At 46.0% G+C, this 23,330-nt stretch overlaps 2 protein-coding genes across 2 annotated transcripts; one reads left to right on the top strand and one right to left on the bottom strand.

Moving 5' to 3' along the window:
* The first annotated feature begins 7,841 nt into the window (after window positions 1-7,841).
* Window positions 7,842-9,492, top strand: LOC124667857 (anthocyanidin-3-O-glucoside rhamnosyltransferase-like). The gene has a single exon (XM_047205096.1). It carries the CDS (start codon window positions 7,879-7,881, stop codon window positions 9,253-9,255), a length of 1,377 nt encoding a protein of 458 aa, XP_047061052.1. The 5' UTR covers window positions 7,842-7,878; the 3' UTR covers window positions 9,256-9,492.
* A 9,480-nt stretch (window positions 9,493-18,972) lies between these two features.
* Window positions 18,973-22,664, bottom strand: LOC124684964 (probable methyltransferase PMT17). The gene is made up of 6 exons (XM_047219225.1): window positions 22,534-22,664; window positions 21,340-22,050; window positions 21,039-21,249; window positions 20,638-20,935; window positions 19,663-20,130; window positions 18,973-19,469 (listed from the first exon to the last, which is right to left on the bottom strand). Exons 2-6 carry the CDS (start codon window positions 22,033-22,035, stop codon window positions 19,244-19,246), a joined length of 1,899 nt encoding a protein of 632 aa, XP_047075181.1. The 5' UTR covers window positions 22,036-22,050; window positions 22,534-22,664; the 3' UTR covers window positions 18,973-19,243.
* Between the last annotated feature and the right edge of the window lie 666 nt (window positions 22,665-23,330).

Below are 23,330 nucleotides of genomic sequence, written 5' to 3'. Positions count from 1 at the left end.
CGTTGAAGATAGTTCAAACTAGATTAGGGGTGCGCCTTGGCGCACGATCCCGTGGAACTCATGTCGATGAAGACTTTGTGTAAAACTTCGATCGGTTCTTTCCTTTCAGCATTTTAAATATTTGGCTACTTTCTCCACATAGGTTTAACATCTCATGTGATCAAATATGATAGATGATTGGATATGTACATGCTACACTCATGTCAGATAAGTGCACCTTCTCTCTAGGTCCAACGAACAGTTGACAAAGATTTTGAGTATTGTGGTGATCGTATTTATGCTAAGACCATTAAAGATGAATGTATTCTAAGGACATTTGCACAAAGCTGAATTAATAATTTGGAAAGTAACCTATCACTTTGATCAGTATCACATTACACTAATTACATAGCTGAATAATGAACAAATAGAAATGAACTAACAGTAGCCACTTGGCCGTGCAATGTGCTCTGCTCTAATGGAATAACTATCATCTGCAATGATCCCATGAGTGTAATAGTAGTTCGACAATCAGTAAATGATCATATATTCATCGCTGAAGATATCAAGTACAGTGATCTTGGGTGAACAATGGGTGTGGCTTCTCTCCGATGTTGAATACCAGGTCTGGCAGGGTTATATCTAGCTGCTCACTGCCTTTCTCCAGAAATATGATCTTCGTGCCCTTCTTCCTCCGTAGCTTCACCTTGGTCGCTTGAATCTCCTCCATTGGGATTGTTTTTCAGCAAGGTGCAGTGCTGACAGTTCCTATTAAGAGTCTGGCGCAGCAAAGATGCCAAAGCAAGCCTGTCAGAATGGGAAGGGAAAGTCTAATAAAATGCAGTTTAAAAAGAAACATACAACTGAACTGAAAAATAAGGAAGCACATACCACTCATAACCTGTTATTGGAAAGAAGAGCTTAGCAGCAGGTTGGGGCCTTGGATCCCCACGTAAGCCTAGGCATAATAATGGTGCTTTGATGCCAAAACACAAGGCGACCAGAGCAAGGTTCCACCAGGCAACACCCACCTCTTGCCCATACGTTAGAATTAAATAAGGAAGTGTTTCCAATTCAGTAACAATGACTACCTAAAACACTATAAGGGCTCCTTTGACTCAAAGGATTTGCATAGGAATTGTGTAGAATTTGGTTCCTATGGGAAAAATTCCTATACATGTTGTTTGATTCATAGGAACCTATCCTATAGGAAAAATTCCTATAGGAATCTTGTAGTGTAATTCCTATAGGAAAAAAACATTAGCTCATACCTCATGGAAAAATTCCTTTGCTACAATCAAACAAACTTCATCTTCCTATAGGTTTCTAGTAGACATGCCATTCCAATCCTATACCTTTCCTATTCCTATGCTTTTCCTATCCTTTAAATCAAAGGAGCCCTGAAGTGTTTCGGCATCACAGGGATTGCAAACCGGGCCATTGCTTGCCTCAAATTTCAAACTACCTCGTATGAGATCATAGTGATTGATTCTAGTTTTTTTTCCTTAACATATTCTCTTTAAGTGGTCTGGCATACACAAAAGAATGCTTTATTGTCAAGAAAGAATTCTTTTCAAAGATGACAGCAGACTTGCAATTGTAGCCTATTCCTTTTTTTTTAAACAGACGTAAATCCATGATGACCCTTGACCCACAGCCTTATAGATTGATGGGGAACTCGGGTCCCTATTTGGCATGAACATTTGTCATTGATCCACTTGATCAACTTAGGAAAGAGGCAATAATGTTAAAAAGTCCCTGAGAACAATCTTCACAAATTTCACGTCAGGCAACTAAGCAAACAAACAAGGAGCATGAAAATATATTGCGCGAGGCAAAAATGTGGATAAGAAAAACCAGTCATTCTCTCTGTTCGACCAAAAAATACTTCTGAAAATTAATAACATGCTAGGCCTTACACAGTAAAATACTTCTGAAAATTCCACAGACGAATAAATCTAAAACCCTCCATCGTTTATGAAATACGTTGGGAATCGGTACCCACTCCTCTGAAAATTTATATGGCATGCAACTTCTCCGGACAAAAACAAAGACAGATTTTTCATTCATGAGATTTTGGTTAACTAACTGTTATCACCAGAATTTATCCAAGTCTGGAGATGGGCCGTGATTAAATGGGCTTAGAGGATATGCACGGAAAATATTCCCGAACCGGCCTTGTATAAGAAGTTTGGGCTAGATTGCCCGTGTATCACGTAAATTATAGTAGGTTACGTGTCGGTTAGAATTAAGAGATAGAGTTTAGCTCGTACACGGTTGGGTTTATTCCCAAGTTAGAAAGTCTACGGACTATAAATATGTATCTAGGGTTATTGAGAAAGGAGGACGATCACGTTCACAACAAATCAATCTAGGCGCATCGCCACCCCTTGTTTCGAGGGTTTCTCCCGGGTAAGCAACATGCTGCCTAGATCGCATCTTGCGATCTAGGCAGTATCAGTTTATTCGTTGTTGGTGTTGCTCGTGCTGAAGCCTTTTTGATGGCGAGCAACACCCTTATTTTAGGTGTTTTGGGGTTGACGTCGATGCTTTCACAATGTACTTGTTTAGCTACGCTACCCCTCGATATCTAGCTGCCCTTACACCTATTTTAGGTGTAAGGGCAGCATCTTGCTTGTTCTTTATTTAGTAGATCTAATCCGTTATAGTTGCTCCTTGTGCTTCAAGGATTGGTTTGATGTCCGTATGGTTAGGCCTTATAAATGGGTTGAACGATCCGGTGGTGCGTAAGGCGTGGTTTATTAAGCTCTAGAGGGATTGTTCCGGGGATCAACTTCGCGTTGGTTTTTAGGCCTCTTTAGGGCTGGTTTTCCATCATCTTACGTATTTGCTAGGCTCAACTACGCATAGGATGTTCCGATTATGCGGTGAAAACCCTAGACTATCGTAGATTAGTTTAGCTTGATATTGATAATGCATGATCCCCATGTCATTATAAATCTAACATGAACCATGGGGCAATCGGCTCTTTGAGCCGATCCACAGAACAACTTAAGAGCCGATCGGGGCTCGTATTTAATGTTTACGTGTTTGCCATGCAGGAAACTAGTCGAAGCAATCCATCACCTTCCTGACCGGGTATAGGTCAGGTGGCACGCCCTCGTAAGCACCAGGACGTGTGCCAGATGGCATTGCGGGCCGTCGCCCGAGGGACCAGGGTCCACCGCAATCCTGGGAGCCTCCCGGCTCTACGGTGTTGCCCGTCGCTGCTTGCCGGTGGGTTTTGACAGCAACACATTCTGGCACGCCCGGTGGGACACCCTACAGCAACCACTACGTCGACATCTGCAGCAACCATGTCAAAAGCTGCGGATGAGGTGGTGGGCGAACCAGTCACGTACGCAGATCTGCCGGAGGAACACAAGAAGAAGTACGATGAGATGAAAGCCATCTTGGAAGCCGATCCCATCGGCTCTTTCATGAAGACCCGTTCACATGGCATCAGATGGAAAGGATTCTCCCCTGAAGGTGCTCTCGATGAAGTAGACCTCTCTACCTCCTCAGAGGAACGCACCAGAGCTCTACGCCAGGAGATTAATTACATGGTGGCTCATTCCCTACACCGCCATTCTGAGAACTTGGTGAACGCTTTTGAACGCGTTGCGGTCCGAGTGGTGCAAGAGATCATGAAGCATCAGTACTCTCCGTCAGGACCTACCCTGGGGACTCACCAGGGAGAGATACCACTCCAGATTAGACCGCCGCTGCCATTCGCGCTTGCGGCGCGGAGCCGCCGGGTTCACCGGCGTACGTTGTCTACAAGGTTGGAGGCGGTCCTAGCGATTGCCAATTCCTATATGAGCCACCTAAGGAGATCCCACATGGATACGTGTGCACATACGTGCCGGACTGCAATGCCTTGGCGCGCACGAACCAGATTGTACCAACAGGGATTTCTGGAGTAAATGCTGACAAACAAGCGTGGCTAGCTAAATACGCTACTGGAACGAGTCATGAAGGCTCGGTCCCTACAGCTAATACCATGGAAAAGATCAGCACCATCTTGAGAGACCAGTTCGGCATCTTGCCGAAGAGGAAAGCAATCGGCTATTCCAAGCCGTACCCCGACGAGTACGATCTGATCCCGCTGCCACCCAAATACCGGCTCCCTGAATTCTCAAAATTCAATGGAGCAGAAGGATCTAGCTCAATAGAGCACGTAAGCCGATATTTGGCACAGCTGGGCATGATTTCAGTGTCAGACCCGTTACGTCTGAGGTTTTTCGCACAATCTCTTACGGTGTCAGCCTTTGGGTGGTACACCTCGTTGCCACCAAACTCGGTCCGCACATGGAAGCGAGCTGGAGGAGCGAGTTTCATGTGCAATATCACTCGAAGCTACCGAAGCGGCATTGCCGATCTAGCACAGGCTGCGGCGAAGCGGGGAGAAACGAGTGTACGAATACATCCAACGTTTCGGGATCGTCGGGAACCGATGTTATTCGGTTCGTTTATCTGAGAAAGAAGCAATCGAGCTGGCAGCATTGGGCCTCGCAACGCCGATCAAGGATCTGACTTCCCAAGCTGAGTACAGTTCATTGTCGCACATGGTGCAGAAACTCACATTGTATGAGCAGCGACACCCTGAGTTGTACCAAGACAAGTTCAAGCGTCCGGTAGGCCTGGTCGAGATGGAAGAAGCTGAAGATCCTGCACCGACACTGGAGGTGGCTGTAGCTGAATGGGCTCGGGGGCAAATCCCGTGTCCTGCAAATGGGTAAAACCACAAGGGCCTGCAAGAGGGTTTGACTTCGATTTGAGCAAAGCTGAGCAGATTTTCGATCTATTGCTTAAGGAAAAACAGCTGAAGTTACCCGAAGGCCATAAAATCCCTACGGCACAAGAAATGAACGGGAGGCCGTACTGCAAATGGCACCACTCGTTCACCCATACCACCAATGACTGCAAGGTGTTTCGTCAGCAGATCCAAATGGCGATAGAACAAGGCCGATTGCTCTTTGGGCAGTTTGCCATGAAAGTGGACACACATCCGTTCCCTGGCGTCAACATGGTGGAACTGAACCACTCCGCTAGGCGTCGACTGGATTTCTCGTTCGATGTCAACATGGCAGGACCTGTACGCCACCATGGCAAGGATAAGGAAGAAAGCGGTCACTCCCGCGGAAAGGAAAAGGAGGAGGCCGATCCACGCGACCGGCCCCGATATGATGACAAGCGGTACCTCACCAAGGAACAAGTGAGAAGCGTGCGATACCAAAAACCACTTTCCACGCACCTCCTCAACAAATATGAATATCAGTATGACCGACGTTGGCAGTACGACAGAAACGACGAGAGATACAATCGGTCCGATGAAGATAAAGGAAGTTACCGTCGGCACGACAGAGACGACGAAAGACGTGAGCACCGCGCTAAGGAGCGGTCAAGGGAGCAGGAAGACATGGACAGACACTGGGACTGTCCCTTCTTTAAACACTGCTGGGATTCAGGGATGAGCCGATTGCCTACAATCGACAAGCTGCCGGAGTGTAGACGCCGGAAGAAGGATGCAGGGGAAGTTTCAGTTTTCAAGCGTCTAGGGCCTCTCCCGCCACGGAACAAACAAGCTGAGTCCTCTCAAGATGAATACTTTGAGGAGTCAGAAGATGAAGAAGAGGATAGGTACCACCGGCCAAGGTGGTGCCCCGATGGACTCAGCCACTCCCAAAAGCGTAGGGTTCAGCGGCTACGTAGCTTGGAGCAAGCCGAAGCGCGATACTTGCACACGTTGAGGAAAGCGCGGCCCGATCCGGCCGTGAAAATTCAGCGAGACTTTGGATGAAGAGAGTCGTCCACCAAAGAAAGTTTGGCGTCCCAAGCAAGAAAAAGCCGATGTGAGTACATCGGCCGGCACAAACATGGTGTTCATCCTTCCATCGAGTTTCGTGCCCCGGGAGCCGAAGAAGTGCCGATAGCACAGTTTGACTGCGGTCCACAGCCCGTCATCTTTGAAAAGCCACGGGAGAAGGGCTACAAACACATGAAGGCCCTGTACCTGAAGGGTTATATCAATGGGCAGCCCGTCGGCAGGATGTTGGTTGACACGGGAGCGGCGGTCAATATAATGCCATATTCCATGCTACGGCGTTTGGGACGCTCCAGTGCCGATCTGATCAAGACCAACGTCACACTAAACGACTTCAACGGCCAAGCATCAGGGACGCAAGGTGTCCTGAACGTGGATCTAACCATAGGCCGAAAGACAGTTACATATATTCAAACAGACAAAAGCCTGGCAGATCCCTTTACAAAGGAACTATCACATAATGTGTTAGAAAGTGCATCGAGGGAGATGGGTTTGAGACTCGTTGATGTTACACCATAGTAGTAACCCAACCTTTGTGATCGAAGATCCCGTGAATTAGGAACTGGGAAGAACACGCTAGTGATTTAACGGAGGAGAGTATTATGTAACCCACTCTATGTGAAGATGCACAACTCTCAATTGCTGTAAGGCAGGTTGGCAACAAGCTTTAATGTGTTTATGTTGGCTATTTTAGCAAAGATGTTGTCCTACAGAGCATTCTTGAAAGAACACACCTATATGAGTTCGATTGTTAAACGTCGCGATCTATGAGATTTGAGTAATTTCTAGTAAACTCATGAAGAGACCACGAAGTATGACGCATATGCTTCACCTACGGGGTAGGCTACTGGCAGCCTTGTACTGGTTCTGACTTTGAGTGAAACTTGTTCACGCAAAACTTGGAATTCAAGGCTTAGTCCTTTGTTCCAGTGTCAATTGATGTAGCTTAAGGTTCTAGGCAGAAGTTCAACTTAACAGTCTCTGCTGAAATACTGGTATATAAACAAGAAACAAGTATTGGTAAATCTCTAAATGGGCATTTTAGATCTGGTGGGGGATTGTTGAAATATTGGTCCACATATAGTGGTCCACGTTAGATTTCAGATTTTCCTATAAATCTCAAAGCCCATATTGTGACAGCCCATGTGAGTTTGAGCCCAAGTTGGTGATGGCTCACTAGAGAGTGGCAAGAGGTGGGAAGTTTAGTCCCACATGGAAAATTCGGAGGAAGTTAGATCACCTTATAAGGTGAGTTGTTCCACCACTAGTAAATGAGTGAGAATAGGAGTGATACACGCGCGCTCCTCCTCCTCCTCGCTCGACACGCCACGACACGCGTCGTGATCGTGGTGATGGATTGAGCCTCGAGCTGAGACTTTTCTTTCTTTTTGCAGTTTAGGAAAACGAACAGAGTCATGTCATGCTTAATATTATGGAATTAATCATGGAAATTGTACCTAATTATCCAATAAGAATTAGATACACCAAAAAAATATAGCAGTTTCATTCACGACAGTAATTTTAGGGTGTGAATCGATAAAAAAAAACATTCGCCGAAAGAGGCACCTGACGAGGGTGACCAGACTAACCCTTTACCAACTTCAGGTAGAAACATTGTGGGTACTCCCTCTCTCACAATTTATTAGACGTGTGTGGACCCTTAGATCGCAAATTTGATCAAGTTAGTATTAATTATATGTTATAAAAATTATATAATTAAAAAGTTTAGATGCTCTATTTTCTAACGATATAATTTTTGCATTATATAATTTAAATTATATAGGTCAAATTGGCGACCTAGAGATACAAGGAAGACTAGTAAACTGAAACGGGGGAGTAGCCAAATAAGAACGATGGAGAACATTTATTTAAATTTAGATGTATCTATAAAATAAAAAGTGTCTACATATAATTAATATGATACTAGTTAGCATGGTTAATTAAAAAACCAAGACGACGTGGAGCTCGCGCAACGCATGCATCGTCATATATAAGCCGGTCTAAGTATCAATGGAGCTGCTAAGCAAACCACGGGCATCCAGCGTTAGACATACAGCCACGAGACGATATCGATGTCCAGCGGCACCGAGACCGGCGGCGACGTCGACGGCATGCACGTCGTGATGTTCCCCTTCCTCGCCGTCGGGCACATCACTCCGTTCGTGCAGCTGGCTCGCAAGCTCATCGCCGCGGACGGCGGGGTGCGGGTGACGCTGCTGTCGGCCGCGGCGAACGTGCCTCGCGTCCAGGCCATGCTGGGGTTGTCTGCGGTGGCGGTTGTGCAGCTGCGGCTGCCGCGCGTGCCGGGGCTCCCCGACGGCGCCGAGAGCACGGCCGATGTCTCGATGGACGGCGCCGAGCTGCTAAAGGTGGCCATCGACGGCACAAGGCCGCAGGTGGCGGCCCTGCTCGCGGAGCTCCGGCCCGACGCGATTCTCTTCGACTTCGCCACCCCCTGGGTGCCTGAGGTGGCGGCGCCGCTCGGCGTCAAGACACTGATGTTCTCTACCTTCTCCGCCCTCTCGGGCGCCTACCTTATGGTGCCGGCGCGGCGCAACGCGTCCGCCAAGGACCTCGAGTCGGCGCCGTCGGGCTTCCCGCCGTCGTCCTCCCTCGCCACGGTCCCTACCTACCAGGCGGCCGACTTCAGCTACGTGTTCAGGAGCTTCCACGGCAAGCCGTCCGTGTACGAGCGCTTCGTCGCAGGCGTCCAGGCGAGCGACGGGCTGGTGCTGAGGACCTGCGCCGAGATGGAAGGCCCCTACATATCCTATCTCGCCGCCCAGCTCGGGAAGCCGGTGCTGGCCACCGGGCCGGTCGTGCCGGAGGCGCCGGAGGGCGAGCTGGAGGAGCGGTGGGCACAGTGGCTCTCTTCCTTCCCGGACAAGGCCGTGGTGTACGTCGCCTTCGGGAGCGAGGCTTACCTAACGGCGGCGGCTATCACGGAGCTCCTCCTGGGCCTAGAGTCGAGCAACCGGCCGTTCCTGGCCGTGCTCAACTTCCCCATGGGCACGGACGTGGAGGGGTGCACGCCGCCGGGGTTCGCGGAGAGGACCAAGGGGAGGGGCGTGGTGCACACGGGGTGGGTGCAGCAGCGGCACATCCTGCAGCACCGGAGCGTGGGGTGCTTTGTGACCCACGCCGGGCTGAGCTCCCTCGTGGAGGGGCTCGTCGCCGGATGCCCTCTCGTGCTCCTGCCCAATAGGGGCGACCAGTTCCTCAACACCGCGCTGTTCGCGCGGGAGCTCCGCGTCGGGGTGGAGGTCGCGCGGCGCGATGGCGACGGGTGGTTTGGCCGCGGGGACATTAGCGCCGCCATAGACACGGCGATGGCGGACGGATGGGACGGGGAAGGGAGCAAGTGGAAGGAGTTCATGATGGACGACGCCGTGCAGAAGAGGTTTGCTCATGATTTCGTCAGGGATTTTACAAAATCCGTGAGGGCTTGAAAAGTTATTTAACCGCGCGTGTTCCCTTGATTTTAAAAACTATACGACATGGTCTGTCGTTGGATCACCCTATTTATTACCTTGATTGATTGATTTCTCTTGTATGTACACATACTGTCCATATATATACGTGTGTATGTGTGTGTGTGTTGTGGATGTTTTATATGTATGTTGCCATGTCGAAGAATAAATGGGATGAAGCAGCAGAAATGTTACTTAGCCAAACGTTCCAAATCACTGTTTGAAAATTCAGATAAGTGATACCAGACCATCTTGCAGTTGGTGATAAATATTTGTGTCTCGAATTTCTTGACGCTTGTCAAGAAAAGCAGCAAACGCATGCGGAAACTGATGATCAATAAGGTTCAGTGTCGAACACTGAAAATTCTCGCTCGCTCTCAATGATCATGTTATGCAATATCACACATACAGTCATGACCTTGCACATCCGATCTTTCGACGAGGTAAGAGCGGGGTACCGCACAATGGCAATTCTAGCTTGCAACACACCAAATGTCCGCTCCACATCCTTCCCGCAAGCCTCTCGCTGCTAAGCGAACCAAGCTTTCTTCACTCCTGGTACAGGATTTTGATATTGTCTTCACAAATGTTGACCATCTTAGATAGATGCCATCAGTCACATAGTACCCCTTATCATATATATTGGTGGCCACTGATTTCAAACTGCACCAGGGGAGCAGTCTCTTCAACAAGCTTTTGAAACACACTCGAGAACTGCAACACATTAATGTAATTGTGTGATCCTTCCATATGAAAGAAAGTGTGCCAAATTCAGAGGTCCTGATCTGTCATTGCCTCAAGCACCACACTGCATGATTCTTTTGACCTTTGTACATGTCCTGACGTGTAATTCTACCATGTCTAGTGCATACGGTTGATGCTTCTAAGAAACTCTCTATCTGCATTTTGTGCCAAGATCCTAGTTGTGTCTTATGCATTTGATGTGCATAGATAATTCTTTCCAAAGACTACGACTATTGTTGCGCCCGATTCTCACTTTCCCTCCTGCTCCATGCCCTATTTCCCGCGAGGTCTCGTTCGATCAGGAGGTCGTGGTGGTCGAGGTGGTGGTGCGACAGCGTCTCAGGAGCTTGGGGAGGCGTGGCCTCTGGTGGTGTCGCTGACGCTGCACCGCGGTAGCTTGCAGCATCACGAGGAGCGAGTGGAGAGGAGGAAGACGAATGCCTCGATGTGTGGCGCTACGCTTGTGGGGATTGTGGAGCGGTGTGATGGTGGATTGATGGAAAACCGCACATGGAGACGACATGGAGAGGTGCCCGAGAAAGAAACCGGATAGGACAGGAAATTTATGGATCTTGTCAAAGCGATGAGGAGTGGGGTAAAACAAGAACCGGAAAATTGGGAGTTGCCGGAATGAAACCAATGTGAAGCGCCAAACAGAGCCAGAAGTTACCGGCTACAATAATGGAGACCACCAGAAGGCTACCGGTTACTGCAGAATTAACACATAAAGAAAAAATAAAGGCAAAACTAAGTTGTGATTATCTACAATGTGAGATCGCAAAAAACATAGCCGTGTCACCGGTTGGTTGGAGGAAAAAGTGTTGTTACAGTACTCAAAACTTTGTGGTGAGAGCAAAGGGTTGTAACTTTGATACGGGTAATAATGTCCTGCTTGTCCTGCTCCCGATCCCATGACCATTCGTTCTTTTTCGCGAATAACAAATCCCATCAGCCCAGGTCCCAGGATGTACTGGGAAAGCACCGCCGCGCTCCTCGGAGGCCTTCTATCTTGCTCGCCACCATGAAGGTTGGGAACGTCATGCTCGCTGCGGCCTTCTACGTACTATCGTACACGTAAAACGAGACACATGCTCTCGCAAGGAACTAACCCTCGCATGGTCTTTGTCACAACACGGGTTCATTATATTCGAAGTAAAGGAAGATGGTGTGTGCGAGGAAATCGGATCTGACCGGAGTATAGGGTAAGATATTGTGCACCGCGTAAATTTTGTATACCGGAGTAACATGCATGGCAAAAAAAAGTATCTCATGTTCAATGTGTATTAATTACAACTCAATGCCGTGATTAGAGGCAATAAGCCAAGGACGATGACTTGCCTTGAAAAGGGATTGGGAGATTGATGTTAATCAGACCGTGAGATTAGATCGAACGGTTTGGATGGTCCTAATCCCCTTCTCCAAACATGTTTTATGACCAACAACCAATTTTAATATTATATAGAAAAACTAATATTAGCTGCTACTTGGTCTGCCGACCGGTATCACGTGTGGCTAGGAAACGGGAGGTGGGCTATTCGGAGTAAATGGTGGGTGTCATTTGGCCAGGGGTCAGCATCTTTGGGTTAATACACGGCAATGTAAATGCTTGCTGATACTAGGCGGGGTGGACCTGCAGCGTACGTCGGACTCGTGTGCTTTATATATCATCATGGCTCAAAAGAGGAGAGGTGGGCGTAGCATGTACTCCTGCTAGTCTCTTTGTAGATGCCGGCTGCTATCGTGTGGTTAGTGAAGGACCAGGTAAATCTGGCTGCAGGGTCAGCATCGTGGGGTTAATGAACGACATGCATCTAACTGATGGCTGTTAACGAAGGAGACGTGGCAGCAGGGAAGAACGCTAGTACAGTGCTACCTAACTCATTTGTCTCATAAACATCGCAGTCGGTTTCACGGTGCGACTGCATGCAAGCGACTATACAGATCGAGCTAATACTCGGAGTTTTCTGGCGACGGGCATGTGTGCCGGATGGCCGGACGGCACGCTGTACGGAATATGGTACATACGTCCACTTTTTTTTTTTTTTTTTTTTTGCACAAAGAGAGGCGCCGGAGGCGCCAAATTTTTATTCATCAGCTCAAAGACAGTGTACAGCATGAATTACAATTCCCTGAGTATTGATATTTTGTAAAGCTAGTAGTACAGGGCAATTGCTATGATCATGAGCTGAATAAGAACAACTATAAATAGGCATTGATTGAGATTGTGTCAACGCCTGATGCGAACAGTTGTGAGCAACTCCATTAATATCTCTTTTGATATGAAATATGTTCACCTGTATGTTCGTTGATGCCTTCTTATAATGTGCAATCTGTTCTCTTAATTCCCATGGTACAGAGGAGTCTGTAATTTTTTCAGAAGCTGCAGCACGGGCAAGAATCAGATTATCAGTAAGAAAAGTTACTGGGGAGGCATTTAGCTTTTCAGCAAATTTGGTAGCAAGAAGAAGAGCAGCAGCTTCAGCATGAAGTGGAGAGGGGAGCTTTGGTGAGGAGGCTTGAATTAAAACTTTGTTTTCTCCTGTGGAATGAGGGAATTGGCAGAACACACCCATTCCCGTGGCTATTCTTCCTTGTGAACCTGGAGCTTTTCTTGTCTTCCAAGCAGCATCTGTGTAAATCTTTATACCTTGTATTAACAAGCCCGTTTTAATCGACTCCCCTTGCCTGAGATCGTCTCTTCCTTCATCCTGACTTCGATTTATATTCCCTGCGTTACCTCCTTGAGAACTGCACTTCTTAACCTGTAACAAGTCTACTTTTTCCATATTTTGATTAATAGCATGGGCAGCATGTTGAATTTGTCTTGGATGACAGTCTTTTCTATTGAACAATTTATCATTTCTAGCTTTCCAGATGCACCACATGAAAGTTAATACATTGTTCAGATTTACATGCGGATGATTCATGTCTAACATTTTTTGCAAAATCTGAGTAAGGTTGGAAGTATTATTAACAAGAATTTCAGTTCTAATAAACCAAGGCTCAGAGAACCAAGCAGCTTTCGAGAAGCAACAAGTAAAGAATAAATGAATATCGTCCTCTTCCATGCCACATCTGCAACAAAGTTTGCTAATATGTTTACTATACTTACCTGCTCTTGCACCTGTAGGCATTGATTTTGATAGAAATCGCCAACCAAATGTTTGAACTCTAGGGATCAAAGTTTTGTCCTTCCAGATCTTGTTCAGAAGAATTTTTGTATCTGAGTGGACTTGTCTCGGTTTAGGCTCTCCTTTTTCCTGCAAGTTTTTCAAGCAAGCCCAATATGCACTCTTCGAATTACACTTACCAGAGGGTGTCAATTTCCAACACAGCATGTCCTTCTCTTGAGTGTCAATAATAGCAATTCTTTTAATGTTTCCTGCAAAAGGCTGCTGAAAAAGAGTGTCGATAAGAGTAACATTCCAAGTTTTTTGATTCGTTTCCCAAAGGTCTTTTACTTGGGCAGGATAGGTAAAATCATGAGGTTGGGTTATGAGAGAATCATATATATTTGACCAACCTGTACACCAGGGGGTACTCCATATAGAACTATTACCCTGTGATATTTGATAGAAAGAATTTTCTTTGAGAATGGGTAAGACTTTTAAAATGGAGGACCAGAAAGCAGACTTTGGAGAACTTGAGTTTGGGCGCCAAATGGAGGAGTCAGGGAAGTATTTTGACTTAAGAACTGCATGGAGGAAGTTATCCGGCTGTTCAGCAATCCTCCATGCAGCCATGAGGATCAGTCCCTGATTTATGGCTTGTAGGTTCCTGATTCCAAGCCCACCTTCTTTCCTAGGAGCACAAATATCTTTCCAAGCTTTTAAACAAAGACTTTTAGCATTAGTTTCTTCTCTTACTCCCGTCCACCAAAAGCTTCTTATAATTGTTGTAAGCTTAGCTATAAACTTTTTGGAGAAGATAATATTCGACATATAGTAAACCGGGATAGAAGAAAATACAGATTTGATGAGTTCAAGTCTAGCACCATGTGAAAGCTTGTCAGCCTTATAAGAAGAAAGTTTTGATTTAAATTTATCTACAATGAAGTTGTAAGCATCATTTCTATTTCTACCAGGGATGACTAGAGGATGTCCAAGATGCATAAAGTTATTATCAATGTCAGGCACAGGAAAAGTGTGTTTTATAGTAATTCGCATATAAATGTCAGATACATCCACTAAAAAGCATCTCGAACCGCATCCTCTAAAGCATCCACAAAGGGTGTCCCGAGTGTTTGGAGAACATGTTTTCTCCAGCCAGTCTCCAAACTTGTTTTTACATTTTAATTTTTTTTTTTATTTTTTTGCATTTTCATTTCAGTAGAGAGAAATATTACATAAACTAATATACATAATTGGGAACATGTTTTTACATAAACTAACACATAGTTTGGAACATGGTTTACATAAACTAATACATAATTAAAATATTGCAAAATGAGGAAACCTAATTATAGTTGGTCTCGTAGATTTCATATATTCGCTACCAAGAAAAAACACTCTCGGGCACACTCAGTCACCCAAACTGAAAAATTCAGCTGGTAATGATAGCCCCGTTGTTCATACCAAGGGAGAACATACATAAATCTTCTGTGACCATTTTTGTTGCGAAGAAAGAAAACACTCGGCGTGTTCAATCATCATCCTCTTCGTCGTCATTGTGGTAGTACCGGCGGCAGGACGTGCCGTCGAACACATTCACGCTCATCTCCTCATCGCCTTGGTAGGAGAATGTGAGGATGCAACCGGCTTGGAGGTTATGGAAGCGCGCGAACTTCTCCTAGCCGATGTGGAGGTACGTCTTGCCGCACCCGTCGAAGAGCACGGCCACCGGCCACCGGCAGAAGCCGCAGCCAGCCTCCCGCAGCTGCAGCGCGGCCAGCTCGTTGCCGGTGACGAACTCGGCGAACTTGTCTGGCAGCCTCTGGATGCCAAGTGGGTCGCCATTGAGGACCATGATGAACTCGAACTCCCACCCCCCCTCGGAAGATGATGACGTCGGAGGCGACGATAACCGTGCAGGCCTTGCTGCTCCAGCATGGCCGCAGCCGCGGCCACAACCGTGACCTCGGCCTCGACCTCTACCAGCCATGGAATGGCCCCCGACTCTTGAGATGGTGGTGGCTAGGGTTGGGGAGAGAGGTGCTAGGGTTTGTGTGTGAGGAACGATGCGAGAGCGCCCCTCTTTATAGGCCGGCGGGAGGCGAGGGAGCGGTGGCGCTCATTTACACCGGCACGAAGAGCTAGACGTGACGAGACGCATCGCTACCCCTCTGCGAAAACTGCACCATCGCTGCGCGCCAATAACTTCCGTCGCGAGGCAGGCGATGGTTAGGTTAAATTTTTATGTGTCAATGACGCGTCGGGCCCGCTACTCCGCACCTCGCTTCGCGCTGTGTCCAGCGTGCCTGGAGCGTCCCCTGTGGACCGGGGACGGGCTCGAGGCACCGGATACCGTATTGAGCCGCGCTGAACGGAAAGGATCTTTGGGGCGTGGCTAGGAACGAAAAAACATCCGGCGCGCCCCCTAAATCCTTTGGGGAACGCTTTGAGAAACACGGCTGGAGATGCTCTAAGATTTATATTGAGCCTAGACAAACAAACAAACCGAAAATTGTTAAGCCGATATGAACCAAGAGACATACATGCTACCAAACGCGCCCCTATTTGCTTGCGCTTGTCCTGATGAATTCAACTTCAATACAATAAGGTTCGTCCAAACCACAGTTCTTTAATTGATCGAGGTTTCCTGTGTGGTCTCATCTACTAGTACCTCTGACGTGCAACATGATTTTAAATAGTCGGCTATAGCTCCGGCTAAATAGCTTTTTGCTGGTCAACATCACAACGAAGGGGTGGTTATGTCGTGTGTTTTTCAGTTTTCTTTCAATAAAAAATATGAATATTTGGAGTAGTAAAAAAACTCCGAAAATTTGGGCTGGGCCACGGCTCGTCCGGCCCACCCTGGTGTCCGCCATGCTTCAAGTGCAGGACTAGCTAGATTGTATTTAAAACAAAAGATTAGTTTTATCGAAAAAAAAACAAAAGATTAGTGGATATTATTTGATTGAATGCTATTTACTATTTGTTGCAGCTTGCGCGCTGGGTTGAGTCTAAGCGGCTGTGTGCCTACCAACCGGAAAGAAAATTTTCTCACAGGCTGTCGCCTAACAACGCACGGGTATAACTTTTATTGTATCCTAGATAAAACAACAAACTCAAAACGTCCCATGATAATGTACTATTCACTTATTTGTTATAATTTTTTTTTTTTGAATCTTCCTGGAAACTAAGGATGATCAAGTTTATACTCGTAAAAAGATTGTTTGGAAATGAAATGATTCTCATGGTCTCCAGGGTATAACTTTTACTGTATCCTTGTCTTTTTTTCCCTGAAGACCATGATCAAGTTTGTACTCGTAAAATGAATGTTTGGAAACGAAATGATTTCCATGGTCTTCAGGGTAAAAAAGACAAAATTATGACAAATATAAAGTGAATAGTACCTTGTCATGGGGCGTTTCGAGTTTTTTTTTTTTACCCAGGATACAATAAAAGTAATTTTCTAGAGAAATATTTTATTTCAAGTACAATACCTCATCATTTTGACACCGTCTCTTGGGAAGCCCTCTTCACTATCCTTCAAGTCAGGGGCTTTAATGATACCTGGATCATGTGGATGAAACAACTACTATGCACAGCCAAAACAGCCATTCTCCTTAATAGTATCCCTGGCAAATGGATCGATATTAAGCGTGGGTTACGTCAAGGTGACCCCCTATCCCCTTTGTTATTCATTGTGGTTGTTGATGTTTTACAAAAGGCTATACAACATGCTGCAAATGAAGGTTTTCTTAGACACCCAGTATTGGAAGATCAGCCATGTCCGGTTTTACAATATGCGGATGACACTTTGATAGTGTTACAAGGGGATCTAGCACAGGCAATTTGTTTAAAGAAAATTCTGGATGACTTTGCGAGTACCACGGGGCCCAAATTAATTTCTCTAAATCTACTTTTGTACCGATCAACCTGACCGACCAGGAAGGTAAAAATATTGCAGATGCTCTGAATTGCAAGGTTGCTTCTTTCCCTCAGAATTATCTTGGTTTGCCACTATCTGATTCAAAACTGCCTAGGGAAGTCTTTCTGCCATATATATCAGCGGTTGAAAAAAGAATTTCGTTCTCTCTAGATTTCATTACTAGTGGAGGGCGATTAACTCTAACAAAATCTGTTTTATCGGCCCTCCCAGCGTACCTTATGTCATGCATTAAACTTCCTCAATGGGTCATTGATGAAATTGAGAGATTGCTAAGGGCTTTCTTTTGGAAAGGAAAAAGCACAGTTACTGGAAGTGACTGCTTGCAGAGATTACAAGGAAGGAGGGCTTGGTATAAAAAATCTCAGAATTCAAAATGAATGCCTTCTGACAAAATTTGTCCATCGACTCCTTGTTGAGCCTAACTCTCCATGGGCAAGATGGGTTCGAATGACCCATCTGAAAGACAAAGACCTAGGAGATCGAACAACCATTCAAACAAGAGCTTGGATACAGATTAATTCCATGATTGAAACTTACAGAAATTCTACTTGTGTGCAAATTGGAGATGGAAAATGCACCTCTTTATGGAAGGACAAATGGACAGTCAACGGGCCACTATGCTTCCAGTTTCCAGCTCTTTTCTCGCACGCTATCCGACCAAACATATCGATAGCAGACTGTTGGATTGACGGCATTTAGAATATACCGTTAAATCACATCACTTCCAGTCGAGCAGCTGATGAAAAAGAAGCACTTCTCGCTTTCCTACATACATGCACTCTTCAGGATACAGTCTATGATAAAAGAGCATGGAGATCTAATAGAAGTGAAAATTTCTCGGTAAGTAACCTTTACAAACTTATGAATTGGGGAGGTATCAATCAAGTTGGTGCTGATGAAATTTGGAATTGCTCGGCACCAAGAAAAGGTAAAATCTTTGCCTGGAAAACTGATCAAGGGTAGGATCAAGGTCAGAGCTTATTTGTTCAAACAAAATATTGTGGATGATGAGAAATGCCCTTTGGGTGCAAAGCTACAGAGACAGTGAAACATTTCGCCATGGTTTGCACACGGACCAAGCAGATCCTGTCTCTTGTTGGGATTGATTTAAGTGGAATAGATGAGCTTCCAGACATATATGCTATAGGCAAAGAAAGATGGCCAAACCATAAAAGGATTGCTTGGGGATTGATTATTACTGCCATGCTCTGGAGTATTTGGTTATCAAGAAATAAAAAGGTTTTTGATGATATAGAGCAACCAGCCTACCTGGTAGCAAGGCAGGGGCTAGATTTCTGCAAGCTTTGGGCCCTTAGAGCTAGGAAAGAAGAAAAAACCGAGATCCAAAATTGGATTTTGAACTGGGCTGTATAATTTTCATCCTAGACTCTTTTTCCTTAGGAACCACCTTTCGGTTCCTCTTTTTCCTTGCATGGTTGTAAGACTTTGAGCTACCTTAGCTCGCTGACTTCTTTTATAAAATGGTATGAGGTAGGGGTCTTTCCCCTTCCGATGTTGGTTCAAAAAAAAAAAATTTACCTCATCATTTTTTTATTTCCAAAAAAGTTTAAATTTTTTTGAACATTTTTTCCCAAGTATAGGGAGGTGTGGCACTCGAGAGCCAATCTGTATTTCCCCCTATATTATTCCGAGTATGAGTAGTCTTAGTTTACCTCTGACGGACAACGGGGTGTGCTTTTGCTTTACCTCGGATGGGTTTACCTCTGACGGACAACGGGGTGTGCTTTTGCTTTACCTCGGATGGTTATTACATCCATACTTACCCGCGTCCGCCTGCCATCAACCTCCACTGATAGTATGTGTGCTTCAGTTAGCCGTGACTTCTCCAGCAACGCCTGTCAAGGCCAATTAGTGGGTGCTCTTCAGATTCTCAAGCGATCAAATAATCCACCCACGGCAGTACGGCACGCTGATAAGAGAGAAAATGCCTCTCAAAAACATTAGTAAACACTCTCCCAAATCAGAGAGTCGACCATCCCGGTCTGTCTATCTATCGCGACAATACTGAACCAACTACCTACGTAGTTCAGATTGCCACCACCTATATACACATACCCTGAAGCTAAGAGAGCTTCGGAACAGAAAGGCTGAGAGGATAAGGACGAGAACTGGTAGGCTCTGTTCAGAATACCAGCCGGCATATGTACTGCTACTGCTTCTGAGCTGGCTCCGCGGTCCAGTAAGTCTTGACAGCCACAAGGATCTTCTCAGGGTTAAATGGCCCAGATTCATGATCCATGATCTGGCTCTTCCACCGCATGCCTTCCGTGATTGCCTGTACCTTGACCAGCATCTCCACCGTGTCCCGGAAGATCACCGTTCCTTCAGGCCTCAGAATCCGGTCCATCTCCAGGAGAATGTATATCATGTCACACCTGCAAGCATTGCGCAAAATTACAATTGGTCCATTGGCTTAGATGATAATCATCAGTCTCTCTACTTGCTTAATCCCAACTTTCTTATAATGACCCAATTGCAAAAGGGAAATGCAGCGGGAAAAAAACGAAATAGAGGTGCATTTGAACAGCACAGAAAACCCATCCCAAATCTCCAGTATATTTTCATTACCTGTCCAGATAAAAGCTGAATACTTTATCAGCATGGATGAGGTCATAGGTCCTCGGATACGTCGAGAAAGCCTCGCACCAGTCGTGGTACGTACCAATGAACCCCCGCTCGTAGATAACACCGAGCACATCGCGAGCAGAGCCTGCAGGCACTACGTTCATCACCCAGAGTGGATACTTCATCAGCGCAGCTGCGAAACCACCCATCCCTGCGTCCATGTCCATCACATTCCTGTATCGCCCCTTGGCCAGTGGTGGAATAAGTTTCTTGTAGTATTCCACTCTCTCTGCCCACAACTTGTTGTCCTCCTGGAACTTCTCAAGGGTAAGGCCTGATAACGAACCTTGGGTTATTCTTGGAGGAACTGCAAATGCTCTTTCTGGCCATTTCTCGAGAGCTCCACCAGCAACTTCTTCTTCACTTTTCACATCCGGGAGAGGGGATATGCATGTCTCCATCTTCTTGTACCTATGTAGTTGCACAGTCAGTTTGTGTTGTGATGAAGGAAATAACAAAAGAAGGTACTGTGGTGAACGTGGAGATATTAAGGTATCTATCTATGACTATACTAGCGTGCTGCGGTTTCTAAAACTGCGACTTACTGAATTAATAGAAAATTTTAATGAACCATAAGCTATAGAAAGGATTGTATAATGTTTCCTAAACCAGCAGTAAATACAAACTGATAGTTTAGTTCACTTAAGAACACACCATTCAGAACAGTTTTAGGTAAACCTGCTCAATTACTTCCTTTTTTTGAAGGATAGGAAATTCAAGAAATTATTCAAATGATCAGGTTGGTGAAAACATAATCTTGCTAGGGCCAGCCAGGTTCTCTATTTCAGAACAGTCAGACATAAAAAAAAAAAATCACTACTTGAACGGGAAAAAGGAACTTCTGAAAGTACAGATAATGAGGTACTGCAAGAGTGCAGGCAATATAGTTCTGAGAGAGTAGTATAGCAGTACTCTTACCAAGCAGAGTCCACATCACTGCTATTGCAAATCTGTGGAGTTTCTTCGATCTTCCGACTGTTAGCACATTCCATGTGGTTGATAGGTTTCTGCCATATAGCAAGATCATCTTTCTCCACTACCTTCTTCCAGCAGAGGCGCTTTGCCAAGTCCTCAATTTCATCTTGCTCTTGCTTCAAGTCTTCTTCTGTCCTTTGCCACCCTTTGGAGTGCCTCTTCCAGTGGACTGGAGGCCCAGAAAGGATCCAGTAGCCTCCTGGTCTAAGAACTCTGTCTACTTCAACCAGATACATACCATCTGTCAAGAACAACCATAAGAGATGAGCTCTATTATACATTCATTGAACTGTGTTAAACGTACATGTAACTAGAAATCTGTAACAAGGACATGTAAACCCTACCAAGCTTGTTCCATGGGATCAAACATCTAGAGCAGTGAGCCATGTCAAATGCTCTAGCAGGGTATGGGATTCTATAAGTTGCCATCACTCCAATCATGGCGGGCACTCCACGCTCTAACGCGAACTGTACCTGTGCCTCATGAGAGTCCCTTGGTGCAAATGACATGGTAATGATATCCCTCTTAAGAAGAAAAGCACCCCAACTCGCAACCTGGATAATAGCCAGAACACTTTCATCCTTAAACCCCACAAAATTAAGACACAAGACAAAATATAACTGAAGTTGGTCAAGCAAACTCACCCCACATCCAGTATCAAGTGCAGTCCTGATGTTGCCGTCAGTTAATGGTATGAGGGCACTGATATCATCAATATAAGCATCAGCACCATGCGGGAACATCGTGCCACCGCCAGGGAATCTAAACCTGTCCCCTTCAACCTGAATCCAGTTCTGGACAGCCTTTTCGATACTCAGCTCCCGGTGAGGAATGTTATCGTACCACGCGAAGTCCCGGCTCTGTGGCCACTTGAAGGGGTTCTTGTAGTTTGGAGGCGCAGGGATAAGGCAACGGAATAGGTCCTCCTTCTTGGGGCAGTGCCTCTCCCTGTACTGCATCATCGCCTTCGGAAACTTCCTCGCCCTCCTCGGGTCATGGCAAGGGGTGTACTCGCTGTACTTGAGCCGGCACGCCGAGATCTTCTCCGGCGCTAGCGACGACTCGTTGAAGCCGACCACCTGGTGGTGGGCTTGGAAATCAAGAGGGGCGCCTGAAGGCCGAGCTGAGGCGGCGCTCGAGGCGCGCGGAGCGGCATCGCTATCATCGTCACACTGGGTTCTGGTGTATACAGCGGGGGAGAGATTTATATTTGATGAGGAAGTGCCCTGCCAGGCACCGAGAATATACGCCGTGGCGCACAGGCCGATCACGCCAATGGTCAGCGTTACGCGCATCCTCTGGAGCTCCGGATGGCGGATCCCGCCCTGTTCTTTCCCCATCAGACCTGCAAAAAGCTGCGGCTCAGCACCATATGGAGAAGGAGCAGCAGTAACGTATGGCAAGGAATTCAACTGATGAGCAAGTGCTTGCAGAAGAGAACAAAACCAAGCAATCAAGAACTCTGAAATATTAGCAGAATGGAATTCTGGATACAAAATTTGGTTGTGGAGAAGTGAATGCAAAGTGGAATGCAATGGCACGAGGCTATGAAAGGATGGTGATACCCTCTCTGCTCCTAAACAACAATGGCACTAGCATAAAGCAGTGAGAGCACTTTTGCAGTGTACTGTCAGTATCATCAAATTCCTATCTATAACTCGTTGTTGGAAGAAGGAAAATACTCCAGAATCGATCAAGCCTGCATAAACTAAGATTCCTCTCCTGATTTTCTCTACTGAATTAATCGTCTCGCTGCCTGCCCGCATGAACTAGCTTGGGAGGAAGAAAAAATCCACCCTTTTTCAGTGAGGAGAGGTAGGGGATTGGCCTGCGGTTACCTCTTCTCCAGCGGCGACCTCTGGGGCGGCGGCGGCGGCGGCGGCGCACTCTCCCCTGGGCCGATGGATGGGGTAAAATGGATGGATGGAGGGGAATCAATCGGGTGGCGACCACCGGACCCAGAGCGGCGGCGATGAACACAACAGCAGTTGGATTCCGTTCGAGTGTGAAGGGTCAAATCTACTAGTCGATAACCCTTGCGTTTAGTTTAGTTAGTTATAATACTGTAGTACATGATAATCTCCTGGGCCACTTTCTTTATGTGGTCGTGCTCGAGGCCGGCCCAAACCCCTATCCGTGGCATGGCTACGAATATTAATTTGGTTCAATTTCATTGTTTATTCATGTTGAGCGTGTTTTATTTGCAAGAACAATCCAAATGTGGCACAAATGTTTTGTTCCAGTTTTCATGTTTGTCATTACTATTTGTTTATAATAATCTAGTTACAAAACAGTGTGACAGTGATATCCGCACACGCACGGCGCGCCTACCACACAGCCATATGAACCAGAAGTACACTAATAAAACTAAATAAAGACAAATAACATCCAGAAATTTCCACATAGAGAAAAACATGCCATTCCAATTTTCGCATTTATTATGTAAAATAAAATAATCTCACTGCAAACCACAAGGTCAACATTACAACATAGAGCATCCCATTTCTCTCAACGTCGGCTCCATATGAAGTGATTGAGCAAGGATCCGAGAATCACATGTACTCCCTCCAGTATTTGCTCCATATGAAGTGATTGAGCAAGGATCCGAGAATCACATGTACTCCCTCCAGTATTT

This window comes from Lolium rigidum, chromosome 1, assembly GCF_022539505.1.
Source record: "Lolium rigidum isolate FL_2022 chromosome 1, APGP_CSIRO_Lrig_0.1, whole genome shotgun sequence".
Lineage (NCBI taxonomy): Eukaryota > Viridiplantae > Streptophyta > Magnoliopsida > Poales > Poaceae > Lolium > Lolium rigidum.
This window is presented reverse-complemented; position numbering and strand designations above follow the sequence as displayed.